The sequence below is a fragment of the Theropithecus gelada genome, chromosome X (genome assembly GCF_003255815.1).
Source record: "Theropithecus gelada isolate Dixy chromosome X, Tgel_1.0, whole genome shotgun sequence".
In the NCBI taxonomy this organism is placed as follows: Eukaryota; Metazoa; Chordata; class Mammalia; order Primates; family Cercopithecidae; genus Theropithecus; species Theropithecus gelada.
Window position 1 is genome coordinate 17,534,265 of NC_037689.1, and position 16,113 is coordinate 17,550,377.

Here is a 16,113-nt window from a genome sequence, read left to right on the forward strand (position 1 = left end):
AAAATTACTAAGCCAGGCCAGGCGCGGTGGCTCACGCCTGTAATCCCAGCACTTTGGAAGGCCGAGGCGGGCGGATCACAAGGTCAGGAGATCGAGACCACGGTGAAACCCAGTCTCTACTAAAAATACAAAAATTAGCCAGGCGTGGTGGCGGGCGCCTGTAGTCCCAGCTACTGAGGAGGCTGAGGCAGGAGAATGGCATGAACCCGGGAGGCGGAGCTTGCAGTGAGCCGAGATCGCGCCACTGCACTCCAGCCTGGGCGACAAAGCAAGACTCCGTCTCAATTAAAAAAAAAAAAAAAAAAAAAATTACTAAGCCAAATCCCATCTTTATTGAGGAGTCATGGTCAACCCAGAAAGGTTAAGTATCATGATCAAGATCTGCCAGGCAGTTAAAAGGTAGACTTGAGTCTAGAACCAATGTGTAGGGGAGCATTTCTCATTGATTTTGACCATCCCAACACCTGAACTCTCTTCAAGTATTTGGAGAATCCCTCATTTTAAGAGTCTTGGCCGGGCGTGGTGGCTCAAGCCTGTAATCCCAGCACTTTGGGAGGCCGAGACGGGTGGATCACAAGGTCAGGAGATCGAGACCATCCTGGCTAACACAGGGAAACCCCGTCTCTACTGAAAAATACAAAAAACTAGCTGGGCGAGGTGGTGGGCGCCTGTAGTCCCAGCTACTCGGGAGGCTGAGGCAGGAGAATGGCATAAACCCGGGAGGCGGAGCTTGCAGTGAGCTGAGATCCGGCCACTGCACTCCAGCCTGGGCGGCAAAGCGGGACTCCGTCTCAAAAAAAAAAAAAAAAAAAAAAAAAGAGTCTTGATAGGGGAAAAATCCCATATTCTACTATAAAAGCTAAAAATGGCAGATATTTGCACTACTAAACATTTAGACCCACAGAGCTACCACAGGCCACACTTGGCATCAGATTCACTTAGAAGGATACAGGACGGGGGAAAGGAAAAACAACTTTTTAGTCAGGCAGCACTAGGCATTCCTCTTCAGTGGGAGTCCTTTCAGTAGTATATACAATAAAGTTCAGTAAATATAACAGGGAAAAGAAGGATTTTTAAATAGTGTCGAGAAAACAACAATTCAGAAATCAATTTAGATTCACCCTTCCCTACACACGTACACATACAACAAAAAAACTACAAACAAAATAGAGTTAATAGAAGCTAATCAAATCATAGGAAAGCTAGCAAAAGATAAAATTATTTAACAGATCTTTAGAGAGCTTTTAAAACTTCAAAAAACTGAGATCCACAAAGAAAAAAAGCATCAATAGATTTAACAAAAATTGAAAAAAATAGAAAATTAATTTGCTTCAATCTTGACATAAAAGGTTTACATTCTATTGAACATAAAGAGTTCACCCCAATGAAAGGGAAGATATTAAGCTTCATACACAAACAGGCAAGGACAGGAATAGACAGCTTCCACCAAAAGAACTACAATTGGTAAAGAGGCATTTGGGGATATGCTCAGTCATTTTGATGTCTTTGACAGTATATCAGAATTGCTTTATTAAACAGTGAATATTCCCTTTCTCCATTGAAAAGGTGAAGGTTTCTATCTACTTGCATATCTTGATTAACAATCCTGAATAAGCACCATTCATATTGAAAAAATATGATTATATCCTATTTACAGTATCAATGCAAGAGGAGGCCTTAACTCCAGTTATAGCACCTCAGGCATTCCCAACCCCAAACCCACCTACTATGTTGGCACATTTCCTGGTGCTGCAGGCCTTATTGTTGTTTGTCGGAAGAAATGCCTTGAAATGCTGCTATCCTCTTAACTACCATGTAGTCACCACCACTCCCCCATGCTGTCACCCTTGCTTCTTGAGGACCTATCTCAGAGGCTGACTACTCTGTAAAGACTTTCTTTTTCTTTTTCTTTTTTTTTGAGACAAAATCTTGCTCTTGTCACCCAGGCTGGAGTGCAATGGCGCGATCTTGGCTCATTGCAACCTCTGCCTCCCGGGTTCAAGCAATTCTACTTCCTCAGCCTCCCGAGTAGCTGGGATTACAGACACCTGCCACTACGCCTGGCTAATTTTTGTATTTTTAGTAGAGATGGGGTTTCACCATGTTGGCCAGGCTGGTCTCAAACTCCTGACCTCAGGCGATCCGTCCGCTTGGGCCTCCCAAACTGCTGGGATTACAGGTGTGAGCCACTGCGCCCAGCCCATGAAGACTTTCTTAATCTCTCCTTCTGTAATGCTCTTAGAAGATGGAATCTTCATGTAACTGGTCCTTCTATCCTCTACAAATAATAGATGTTTAATGATTGAATACTGAATGAAACATAATCCCCCCACAACTATGGAATAGTTTAGATGGGGATAGGGTGAAAAAGATTGTGTGTACATGACTCCTTTCTTTCAGAAATGAATTCACCACCAACAAATATTTGTAAATACTCATCAGTATGTGGGATGGTATGCTGAAGATAAAATACCTGTTTATGCTCTCTATTTGTCTATAGACAATTGTACAGACCAGAAGGCACCTACCCATGAAATAAATAATAATAACTGCCAGGCGCAGTGGCTCACCCCTGTAATCACAACACTTTGAGAGGATGAGGTGGGAGGATCACTTGAGACCAGCCTGGGCAATATAACAAGATTCTATCTCTAGAAAAAAATTTAAAAATTAGCCAGACATGGTAACACTACTTGGGAGGCTGAGGCAGGAGAATCAGTTGAACCTGGGAGTTCAAGGTTACAGTGAGCTGTGATTGCACCACTGCACTTCAGCCTGGGTGACGGAGCAAGACTGCCATTCTTGACTTATAAATAAATACATACGTACACACAAACAAACAACTTGTAGTATGGGTCTAAATGACCACAGAGAGGCACAGATTCTTAGGGCCTCATAAGTTCATTGGAAGAAACAGGAGCTAGAATAGGCAGGCAGGCTTGTAAGAAGTTAATAAAGGGCATCAACACCAGTCAGATGGGTGGAAAGGTGAAGAAAGGACATCCCAGGCAGAAGCATAAAGAATGCAAAAATGTTGGGAAAAGATGGTAGTTATGGGACATTTGTGAAGATGTCAAAACTATACCACAAACAAAGCCCTGAATTAGAAAAAAAAAATAGAATTAAAGTTTTGTTCTTTTTTTAAAAAAAAAAAAAGACTGATTTGTATATGCAAAGATTACAGCATTTATCAACAAACTTACTAAATATAGACAATTCATTTAAACTAAATCAATAACATAGTATTCATATGTATCATCTGGAAAGATTGGGGACACAGGCTCAGCAATTTGAAAATCCCCCTGGATGGTTCTGGAACATGGGGCCCCCATAATAGACATGAAAATGGATTTCATATACAGAGCCTTTCTTTACATTATGATTTTACCTACTTAGTTGTAATCCCTTGTCTTCCATTAAGTAACTGAAAGTGTGGAGCAGAAGTGAGGAGGTTTCCCTCTTTGTAAACTGAGCATTTTGTGGAGGATAATGCATGGACTCGAAGTCAGCTTCCCTGAGTTGGAATCCAGGCTATACCCCTTACAAGCTGTGTGATCTCTTGGTCAAGTTCCTTAACCTTTGCTGTTTCTCAGTTTTCTCCTAAGTAAAATAGGGGAGGTAGTCATAATACCTATCTCGTAGACTTCTCATGTAAACATTGAATGAGTTAATGCATGTAAGGGACTTAGAAAATACTATTCATGGGGAGGGGAGAGAGATAGCATTAGGAGATATACCTAATGTAAATGACGAGTTAATGGGTGTAGCACACCAACATGACACATGTATACATATGTAACAAACCTGCACATTGTGCACATGTACCCTAGAACTTAAAGTATAATTTTAAAAAAAAGGAACTCCAAAAAAAAAAGAAAAAACAAAATACCATTCACGTAGTAAGCACTCAATGAATGCTAGCTTTAGTTATTTATTACAGCAAAATAAGGTTACTTCTGTCTTTGAACTGTATGTAAAATAAACCAAGCAGTTTAGGTTTGGCTACATCTGCTTCACTCAGTATTTTATCTGCAGGATTCGCCATATTCCTTTGTGTAGTTGTAATTAATTTCCTTTCATTGCTATACAGTATTCTATTGTGTGACTATACCCATTTTATCTATTCTACTATTGATGGACATTGGGTTGTTGATAGTTTGTGACCGTTGTGAACAATGCTGCTATGAACATTCAGGTACACATATCCTGGTCCATATAAGCACACATTTCTTTGAAGAGACTGTGTTTGCCCAGTATCCTCCTTCATCATAAATCAAGCATCTCCATATGTATGGATCTGTTTCTAGGCTCTCTGTTATGCTCTATTGTGCTATCTGTCCTAGTGTCAATGTCATACACTTAATTACTGAGGTTTATAGGACATCCTGTACACGGTAGCTGTGGACATGAGGGTGGAGGCTAAATTTTGAAATCAAGTACAGCAAAAACTCCAGGAGGTGTTATTCTTCCAGAATATCTTGCGTCTCCTTGGCCTTCTGCAATTCTGTATACATTTTAGATTCTGCTTTAGAGTTTCCACAAAACCTGTTGGGATTTTCATTCAAAGTCTGTTAAATCTATGCTTCAACTTGGAAGAGATCGGCTGTTTACAATATTGAGTCTTCTTGTCCGTGAACAGGATAATTTTCTCTCCATTTATTTCATTTGTTTAATTTCTCTTTAAAAAATCATACTTTTCTCCACAGAGATCCTATACACCTTTCTTTTAGATTTATTTCTACATTGTTAAAGAAACACCCTTTTAGAATTTCACATAACTTACAATGATTTTGCTAAACTCTGATTAGTTCTAATTTTAACTTAGATTATTTTGCATATTCTGTATATACCATCTGTAATTAATGACTGTTTCTTCCTTTTCTATTCTTACATATTTTATTTCTTTATCTTGCCTTACTGCCCTGGCTAGGACCTCCAGAGTAATGTTGAGTTTAAGTTAGAGTGGACTTTCTTGACTTGTTCCTGATCTAAGAGTTTTTTAAGTTTTTTAATCACAAATACATAGTTTTAAGTGTTTTGATGTTTATTGATATGATCACATAATTTTTCATCTTTAATCTATCAATGTACACAATTTTATTAATTCCAAATGTTAAAAGTTTTGCATTGCTGAGGTAAACCCAATTTGGACCTGGTGTAATTCTTATATATTGCTTGATTTGGATTGTTAAACTTTTGTTTACATTACTTGCATCTATGTTCTTAATGAGGTTGTCTTTGAATTATCTCATACTGTCCATAGTAGGTTTTAGTATAATATAGATTGAACAATTTTCATAAAGTGAGTTGGAAACTGTTCCTGCTTTTTATTCGTTTTATTTCTCCTTGAAATGTTCAATAGAACTTGTCAGAAATGGACTGGGCACAATGGCTAACGCCTGTAATCCCAGCACTTTGGAGGCCGAGGCGGGCAGATCACGAGGTCGAGAAATCGAGACCATCCTGGCCAACATGGTAAAACCCCGTCTCTACTAAAAATACAAAAATTAGCTGGGTGTGGTGGCACACGCCTATAGTCCCAGCTATTGAGGAGGCTGAGGCAGGAGAATCTCTTGAACCCAGGAGGCGGAGGTTGCAGTGAGCCGAGATGGCACCACTGCACTCCTGCCTGGCAACAGAGTGAGACTCCATCTCAAAAAAAAAAAAAAAACTTGTCAGAAATGGCATCTAGGCCTAGAGTTTTCTGTCTCAGAAGATTAAGTTACTGATTCAATTCCTTGAATCAGTAAAGGATTATTCAGGTTTTCTAATTCTTTTTGTTAATTTTGGTTAGTTTTATTTTTCTGAGAATTTGTCAGTTTCATATACATTTTTAAATTTGTGACATAAAGTTTCAGTATCATCTTTCATTTCTGCAGCATATGAAATGATGTCTCCTTCTTCATTCTTAATACTGGGTGCTATATGTCTTTTCTCTTTTCTTTTTGTTATCAGTCTTGCCAGAGATTCATCATTTCACAGGGAACAACTTTTAGCTTTGTCACTTCCTTTAATATGTTTGTCTTCCACTTCATTAATTTCTGCTTCTATTTCCTTTCATCTAATTTGTTTGAATTTAATTTGATGATCTTTATGCAACTTACACAGGTATATGTTTAGTTCTTAAATGTTTAGCCTTTCTCTTTTTTTGAGACAGGGTCTCACTATGTTGTTCAGGCTGGAGTGTAGTGGTGTAGTGATGGCTCACTGCAGCCTTGACCTCCCAGGCTCAAGCAATTCGGCTGTCTCAGCCTCCTGAGTAGCTGAGACTACAGGCTCCACCATGCCCAGCTAATTTTTTTATTATTATTATTTGAAGAGGTGGGAGTCTCACTGTGTTGCCCAGGCTGGTCTCGAACTCCTGGGCTCAAGTGATCCTCCCACCTCAGCCTCCCAGAGTGCTGGGATTACAGGTGTGAGGCACTGCACTTGGCCAGCCTTTCTTTTCTAATATGTACATCTATAGCAGTATAAATTTCCCTCTAAGTACTGTTTTACCTACATTTTACAAGTTTTGATGTATTTACTATTATTATTCAATTTAAAATATTTTCTAATGATTTATTCTGAGATCTATGTAATAAAAGTATATTGTCTAGTTTCCAAATGTTAGGAATTTTCTAGATTTATTAATCGTTTTAAAATTTATTTGTTTAGTTTTTTAGAGATGAGGTCTTGCTCCATAGCCCAGGTTGGAGTGCAGTGGTGCGATCATAGCTCACTGCCGCCTCAAACTCCTGGATTCAATCAAGCCTTCCACCTCTGCCTCCAGAGTATCTGGGACTACAGGCATATGCTACCATGCCCAGCTAATTTTTAAATTTTTAGTAGAGAAGGAGTCTCACTGTGTTGCCGAGGCTGATCTCAAACTCCTGGCCTCAAGTGAGCCTCTCACCTCGGCCTCCCAAAGTGCTGGGATTATAGGCATGAGCCACTGCACCTGGCCTTTATTAATCATTTCAAAGAATCTATTTGTTGCTTTGCTTTTTCTCTATTTTGTTTTTTTACTTCATTAATTTCTGCTTATTATTTCCTTCTGCCTTCATTGGGTTTAATTTGCTGTTTTTTAAAACATGTCTCATGATGAGATGTCACTGACTTAGTAACTTTTCGTATTTTCTAATATTTTAAGTCAGCATTCAGAATGTTTCTGTTAAATTTCTAATTAAAGTTTTAAAACAAGTTTATGGATACAAACTACTTTGTAAGTGCCGTTTCCTCTGCATTCTGCTTTTTTTTTTAACAGAACTGATTTCCTATGACAAAAGTATAGTGCCTATTCATTTTTTTAAAAAGTAAAGATAAAAATAAGAAAACAAAAAATTTCAAATATAATTCTACCCAGTCTTTAACACCCCATTTTAATACCAAAGCCTTCACGCTGCATCTTATACATAAATATGCATGTATATATTTATACATGTTAATGTATTATGAACATCTGTCAATAAATGTATATCTATAACATCATTTAATGGCAATATAATATTCTACTCTAGTTACCCCAATTTATGTAACCATTCTTCTACTGTTGGGCATTTAGGTTGTTTCTAATTTCTCCCTATTATAAATAGCTGTGATAAACTCTTCTCATTAAAACTTGACCAATATTCCTAATTATTTCCCTTGGAAGGAAATAATTGAGTCAAAGGACATGTACATGTGTAAAGTTTTTGTCACGCATTATAAAATTGCCCTTCAGAAAATTGTATTGGTGTATTTTTCTATCAACAGTGGATTACCTAATTTAAGCAAGGTTTCTCCAATGCCAAGTTGTGTTTGTAACATGGATCACCAACTTCTTAAACTGTAAGATTGGACCTATGCCCCTCCTCCTTTCAGCCATTTTTCTATATTTGTGGTCTATTAATGGCAAAACCATGATCTTGAAATGTAATGCACCAATCCTGTACAAGTTCTTTTCATTGTCATTGTTAGGAATATGTTTTGCTAGGCACAGTGGCTCACGCCTATAACCCCAGCACTTTGGGAGGCCAAGGCAGAGGGGATCACTTGAAGCCAGGAACTCAAGACCAGTCTGGCCAACGTAGAGAAACCCTATCTCTACTAAAAATACAGAAATTAGCTGGACGTGAGGTGCGTGCCTATAATCTCAGCTACTCCAGAGGCTGACGCAGGAGAATAACTTGACCCTGGGAGGTGGAGGCTGCAGTGAGCCAAGATCATGCCATTGTACTCCAGCCTGGGCAACAAACAAGACTCTGTCTCTAAAAAAAGAAAAAACAAAAGTTCTAATTTTCATTATGATGATTTCTCATTTGATTAATTGGTTATTTAGCATGATTTCTCAATGTCCAAGCATTTAAGGTTTTCTAGTTATTTTGTTAATTTATTTCTAACATAACTACGTTGTGGTTAGGAAACATACTCTGAGTGCTTGTTTCTTGCTGAAGTTTTTAGGCTGAGCTTTTGTCTCCATGATAAGCATTGAGGTTTTGGGTTTTGTTTTTTTTTTTAACTTTTTTTGGTGGGAGGGGTTGGGGTCTTGCTCCGTTGCCCAGGCTGGAGTGTACTGACAGAGTCATGGCTCACTGCAACCTCGATCTCCTGGGCTCAAGTGATCCTCCCACCTCAACCTCTCAAGTAGCTGGGACCATAGGTGTGCATCACCACACCCAGCTAATTTTTTTTATTTTTTGTAGAGACGACATCTCACTCTTTTGCCCAGGCTGGTTTTGAACTTTTGTGTTCAAGCAATCTGCCTGCCTCAGCCTCCCAAAGTGCTGGGATTATAGACCTGAGCCACCACCATGCCCAACCAGCACTGAGGTTTTTCTGTGCTACCAACATGACATACCAGAATATATTCTGTACCCCAGTTTTCATGGTGCAGCTCTATGGTCCCAGCCAGGAGCAAAGGGTGTTTCATCAGAGCCTTAACATCTTAGATCACCCTAGTGCAAAAGCAGCTGGACCCTGTCATTCTCCATCTGACCACCCCACCCGCTCCTACCTCTCCAGAGTTCCTAAAAGTGCCCCTCCTTTCCAAACCCACATTCTTCCCCTAGGGCAGAAGCAGCTCTTGTTCACGTCTTTGAGCTGTAATCCCTTCTCTGTTCTCAGGACTAGTTTTTCACTCACTATACTGTTAATTCTCAGAAGCTTTAACAAAAACTTTTTGTTTGGGCACAGTGGCTCATACCTGTAATCCCAGCACTTTAAGATGAGAGGCCCAAGCAAAAAGATCGTTTGAGCCCGGGAATTCCAGACCAGCCTGGGCAACATAGCCAGATCCTGTCCCTACAAAAATTAAAAATAAAAAAATTAGCCAGGTATGGTGGTGCATGCCTGTAGTCCCAGCTACTTCAGAGGTTGAGGCAGGAGGATCACCTGAACCCAGGCATTCCAGGCTGCAGTGAGCCATGATTGTGCCCCTGCAGTCCAGCTTTAGGTGACAAAACGAGGCCCTGTCTCCATTTAAAAAATAAATAAATAATTTTAAACATTTCATACAGTTTTTGTAGTTGGCGTTTTTGTCACCTTCAGAAAAAATGCTGGTTGGAAAAATCCAGATTTGATCTGTACAACAGTGCTCTTCAAGGATATTTGCAGATAAATGCCAATCTGTCACCAGTCTGCCATGAGATGCGTACAGAAATTGAGAGTAAACATTTAGAAACTGTTATCGCAATTTGACATTGCTGTGAAATCATAGCACGTGATTTTGTGCCTTCAACTCCAGATAATCCTGATGCCAAAGCAGCATATTTTGGAGTGGCATATTCTGATCTCCCTCAACATGTAGCCAGTAATACCTTGTGCCTCAAGACGTGTGATCTGTTTTGTTTGTTTGATGAATTTGGTCTTGGATAATTTCTTAATTATATAAATAATGCATGTTTATTATAAATTTTAAAAATTCAGATGGGTGAAAAGGAGAGACAGCTAAGCTCATTCGTAATCCCTCTACTTTTCACAATTCAGACTAAACTGCCCTTAATTTCTCTCTGCATACAGTATAGAAGTCCACCTCCCCCATACTCTTCCATAGAAGGGTTTCTTCTCCCTCTCCTTTCATTCCCTCAGAATGGAGCCAACTAGGAAAATTCAGAATGTGTTCTTTGGGGGTTCTTGACAGCCCCAGAAGCACCCCAAGATGGGAAGCCAAAGAGAAAAGCAATAAAAGATGCCTTGTCAGTTTGTAGAATCATTATATTATCAAATAAAGTTTATCAAAGAATTGAGTCATCAATTTTGTTCAGAAGGTTCAAGGTTAGGATATCAGGATGGTGTGTATTCTGAATATGTGTATTTTAAATTTCTTTGAATAAAGTTTGCATAAATAACAGTATTTTTAGTTTTATTTCTGTATCTCATGAAATTTAAAATTAGTGGATTGCTTCTGTTACTTTAATGTCAATTAATATTATAAATAAATAGCTTTAATAATAGAAAAATATTTTCACAGTGATGCCTCTCTTTCAGAATAACCCTTCAGAGAATGTGCCTGCATATTTACTAAGTTGCACAGGTGATTTTGTTTGATATCCGTGGTTACGAAGCATTGAATTAAAAAATATATATAATGGCTGAAAGATCCCATTTATGATAGCAACTAAAATATAAAATGTATAGGGAAAAAACCTAGTAATAAATATTTTAAACTAATATAAAGAAAATCATAAAACTATAACTTAGAGACATGAAAGAAAGTGGAGAGACATATCATGTTCATTGATGAGAATATTAGAAAAAATGTTAATTTCTAGAAGTTAATGTATAAATTTACCATCTGAATCAAAATATAAAAATTTTTTAGGCCGGGCGCGGTGGCTCAAGCCTGTAATCCCAGCACTTTGGGAGGCCAAGATGGGCGGATCATGAGGTCAGGAGATCGAGACCATCCTGGCTAACACGTTGAAACCCCATCTCTACTAAAAAAAAAAAAATACAAAAAACTAGCCGGGCGATGTGGCGGGCGCCTGTAGTCCCAGCTACTCGGGAGGCTGAGGCAGGAGAATGACATAAACCCGGGAGGTGGAGCTTGCAGTGAGCTGAGATCCAGCCACTGCACTCCAGCCTGGGCAACAGAGCCAGACTCCGTCTCAAAAAAAAAAAAAAAAAAAAATTTATAGCTTGACAAAATGATTTTAAAGGTCAACTGGGAAGAAAAAAATCATAAGAAAATGTTGGTGAAGGCCAGTTGCGGTGGCTTGTGCCTGTAATCCCAGCACTTTGGGAGGCCAAGGCAGGCAGATCACTTGAGGTCAGGAGTTCAAGACCAGCCTGGCCAACACGGTGAAATCCTGTCTTTACGAAAAAAATTCAAAAATTAGCCGGGCATGGTGGCAAGCACCTGTAGTCCCAGCTACTTGGGAGGCTGAGGCAGGAGACTTACTTGAACCTGGGAAGCAGAGGTTGCAGTGAGCCAAGATGGCGCCACTACACTCCAGCCTGCGTGACAGAGCAAGACTCTGTTTCAAAAAAAAAAAAAAAGTTGGTGAAGAATAATGAGATTTATTTTGCCAAATATTAAAATCTGCTACTACAGTATTTTATTTTGTCTGTCCGTGTTTTTGTTTTTGTTTTGAGATAGAGTCTCGCCCTGTTGGCTGGAGTGGAGTGGTGCCATCTCAGCTCACTGCAACCTCTGCCTCCCTGGTTCAAGTGATTCTCCTGCCTCAGCCTCCAGAGTAGCTGGGACTACAGGTGCTGGCCACCATGCCTGGCTAATTTTTTTGTATTTTTTTAGTAGAGACATGGTTTCACCGTGTTGGCCAGGCTGGTCTCGAACTCCTGGCCTCAAGCTATCCACCCGCCTCGGCCTCCCGAAGCACTGAGATTACAGGTGTGAGCCACCACGTCTGACCCTACAGTATTTTAAATGGTATGGAACTTGACGCAAGAATAGGCAAGTCAGTGGAAGGAAGAAGAAACCTAAAAATACCCCCATGTGTGTATGCACATGGGTAGATATTGTCATTTCAAGTACTAGTATTTCAGATATGACCAGACAAAATGGATTGATCTATGCTGGTAATTATAGCACAGGGCAATAAATAATTTCCAAGTATTTCTCACTGACTGGTTCCCTCCTTAGGCTTTATACTTCTCACCACTTTGCTGCCTCCTCCCCAGGGCCCCGTCTTTTCCCTCATCCCTTCTAGGCCCCTCCAGAAAGTCCTCTAGCTCTCAGAACATCTTCCAAATTCTTTTTGGAAACACCAGAGTCCATTGAGGTATTTTATTTGTAAGTATGTATTACATTCCTAGAAAAAGAATTGCAGGATTTTCCCTCCTGTGTGTTTTCATATTGCTTCTTCATGGTCCATGATGCCAGATGAGGTCATTAATACAGTGAATCCAAACTGGTAGGATGGGAACAGGTTATTCTGCCGTTTTACTAGATCTTTGGGTTGCACATCAAATCTGGGGCTGATCACTCCACACTTGTTTAACCTGCCTGAGGTTCACAACAGTTTTCCCAGCTCTATGATCATCAGTGATTTCAAATTCACCAATGTAACCATGCTTCATCATCACAGTTAGAAACCAGACAGTAACTTTGGAGCACAACCTAGTAAGAACCTAGTGTTTGCCTCTTTTTGGTATTGTTAATGCTCTGGATAGCATCGGCCAGGACATTCATGCACACCATTATGGCAGCATGGAGAGATGGCAGAAAGAACCTAAATTCTTATTGCTTCATTAGGCAATCAGTTTAGCTCTCTCCTTTTCCTAACCCCTCTCTCATCTAAGTTGAATAGTGCTTACCCTCATATATCACAATTACAAAGGAAAAAGCCTAAGCAAAACTGATTCCTTCACTATGAGATGTTTTTTAGTCCTCATAGATCAACCAACCAGCTTAAACTACAGCCAGTTTTTAAAATAGCATTTCTTTTCTCCCCATGGGACAAAGAAATGAAAAATATTTATTCTCTCTAGTAATCAAGGAAATGCAAATTAAAGCAATCATGAATGACTTTTTTCCTCTTATCTAATTGGCAAAGATGAAAAAAAATAATCATTATCCTAGTAGAGCAAGGGACACATTCATACTTGGTAGTGGGAGTATAAATTGTTAAAACTGTTTCTGGTGTTGTGTGTGTATCAGAAGTGTTATTGTAGGCCGGGCACGGTGGCTCACGCCTGTAATCCCAGCACTTTGGGAGGCCAAGGTGGGCGGATCACGAGGTCAGGAGATAGAGACCATCCTGGCTAACATGGTGAAACCCCATCTCTACTAAAAAAATACAAAAAGTTAGCCGGGCGTGGTGGCGGGTGCCTGTAGTCCCAGCTACTCGGGAGGCTGAGGCAGGAGAATGGCGTGAACCTGGGAGGCGGAGCTTGCAGCGAGGTAAGATTATACCACTGCACTCCAGCCTGGGCGACAGAGCAAGATTCTGTCTCAAAAAAAAAAAAAAAAAAAAAGTGTTATTGTATATACCCCTTGTCCTAGCAACTCAGCTTGTAGGAATTTTACCATACAGATAATCAAAGTTGTTCACCAAGATTCATGATCGCTTTCATCTAGGCTTTATTTCTGTTGGTGAAAAATGAGTGCTGCCATACTAGGGAGTACACTAGGCCTTTATAGTAATGTTTGTAATAGACTCGGCCACTGTAAACATTATTTTGGAGAAGAATCCTATTTGACATTGGAAAATGTTCCTTAGGTGTGAAATGGAAACTTGGTAAAGTTTTTGGAGCCTGTATAAATGTGAAAGTATTTTCATTCATTTATATAAAACCACACCAAGATTCAAATAATAGAATCAACTGTTCATTAGGTGTCTACAGTGTGCTCAGTCTTCTGCTAGGTATTAAGTAGTATAAATATATTTTTTCTTGTTCTTTAGGACTTTACACTATCATGGAACTGTTGTAGGGCTTAAAGATGTGCATTTGTTCCTTGCACGCCCAGTAGATATAGCTATAATCAATGGGAAGAGCACATACAGGACATAGCTAGACAGGGATTTCAATCCTGTCCCTATCACATACTTGTCCACTCACTTAGACAAATTATTTGAAAATGATGCTGACCTCATGGGGTGGTTATAAGTATGAGGGGAGGCATAACAAGGACTGCTTCCTGTGATGCCTCATGAATAGGAAGTATGTTAGTTCCTTTACTTTCCCTTCCAGAAGTTTCTATTTCCTCAGTATAATGTCTGCAGCAGTTATATTGGAAACTGAACTACTGAATGAATGAATGAGATACTGCATTTGAAAATATGTTATAAGCCTTAAAGCGTTATGAAAATGTTAGCTATTAATATTTGAACAGTTTAATATGTATAATATGGCAAAATTCATGTATACATATATAGGTATACGTGGGGGGAAGGGGAGGTGTTTGTATGTAAGTGCTAAATGTTATGGACCATATAGGGTTGTTATAGAATGAAAAGCAAAGGAAGACATTAATATGGCTGGTAATCATTGAGGGGGCTTCTGGGGAAGGTAGGTTTGGAATGAACCCTTGAATTAAGGTAGGTTTTGAAAATGAAAAGCAATATATACAAAAAGTAAAAAAGAAAATGGTGTACTCGGGGAGTGATAATAAGACCATTCTGCCTAGAGAGGAAGATTTTCTTGAAACATCAGTGGACAGGGTAGGTAGAAGAGGCAAGGTGTGGCCAAGACAACAAGAGGCATTACTTATCTGGTGAGAAGTAGATAACGACTGTAAGTTCTAAGACAATATCATGACACTGTGTTGCCAACACATCTGTGTGTTACAATATGTTTGTAGCAATGAACTTTGGAAATGGCAGTGTAAACAAAAATACATTTTATTTTATATATAAGTCATTGTTTTTTCCTTCCACGGCATATAGCCTGAATTTTTCCATTTGGTGGTAATAACAATAGCAAGATGTTTTTTTTAAATCCTTGTATGCTACATAACTGAATATTTTTGTAATTTGACTTTAAAATATGCACACAACCCTAGCATTGCTATTTTCTGATGCTTCTTTTTGTGAAAACCTAAAGAAAATTTATAGTCAATTTTATATACTCATATCATTTGATATTACTGTTAGCCTGTTCTTCCTGTTTCTTTCCCTGCAGATTTTCAATGTGAAGATGACTATCATGCCCTTTGTAATTTATGTCTATATTTCATTGAAAGAAAGGAGATTTAAATAACATAATCCTTAGCAGTAAACCAACTAATAACTTAGTTACAATGTATTCACTTTCAGTGTTGTCTTCCTGGAATTTCCTCTTTTCTTATGTTCTTTTTCACATTTCTTTACAGTATGGATGGAGCAGATCTGTGTTTTGAAATCGTAAAGCGAGCGGACGCTGGTTTTGTGTACAGTGAAGCTGTAGCCAGGTATGTAGTGTATATCTAATCCCCAGAGGTCAAGGTGAAAGTAAAAAAAGAAAATGACAAAGACATCACATGACAAACTGATGAGAGCGTACTGCTGCTCTTTGCTACAAGGAACATCTCTGTTTTAGTATGTGTTAGTAGAATTGATAGTCACTGGAAATGCAAAATACCGAACAATGAGTTATCTATTAACATGGGTTTATAGGGGCCGGGCACGGTGACTCACACCTGTAATCCCAGCACTTTGGGAGTCTGAGGCGGACGGATCACAAGGTCAAGAGATCGAGATCATCCTGGCCAACATGGTGAAATCCCTTCTCTACTAAAAATACAAAAATTAGCTGGGCGTGGTGGCATGCGCATGTCGTCCCAGCTACTCGGGAGGCTGACGAAGGAGAATCGCTTGAACCCAGGAGGCGGAGGTTACAGTGAGCTGAGATCGCGCCACTGCACTCCAGCCTGGCCACAGAGAGGAGGTTGCAGTGAGCCGAGATTGCGCCATTGCACTCCAGCTTGGGCAACAAGAGCAAAACTCCATCTCAAAAATAAATGAATAAAATAAAAACATGGGTTTATAATACAAGCTTACATTTTCAGTACTGCTATCTTTCCCATTTGTGATGATTTTTGTACAAGAAGCGGGGATCTAATAGCTCAGGAACTATGTAGAATTTTACTTGGGTTTTTTTTATTTTTGTTTTAGCAAATCTGCCTCATTAGTTCTTCATTTTCCCTTTTAGTGATATCAAATTATCTCACAATAATTAACAAAAAATAAAGAACAGTAAAAGGAAGAGAAATAG

General features: G+C 39.2%; 1 protein-coding gene across 4 annotated transcripts in view; it reads left to right on the forward strand.

Moving 5' to 3' along the window:
- Positions 1 to 16,113, forward strand: part of CASK (calcium/calmodulin dependent serine protein kinase) — a 392,463-nt gene that overhangs the window by 158,613 nt on the left and 217,737 nt on the right. For all 4 annotated transcript variants that reach the window (XM_025372348.1, XM_025372349.1, XM_025372350.1 and 1 more), the window contains exon 4: positions 15,233 to 15,310. In XM_025372348.1, the coding sequence (XP_025228133.1) occupies positions 15,233 to 15,310 (78 nt within the window). The remainder of the gene's footprint in view (positions 1 to 15,232; positions 15,311 to 16,113) is intronic.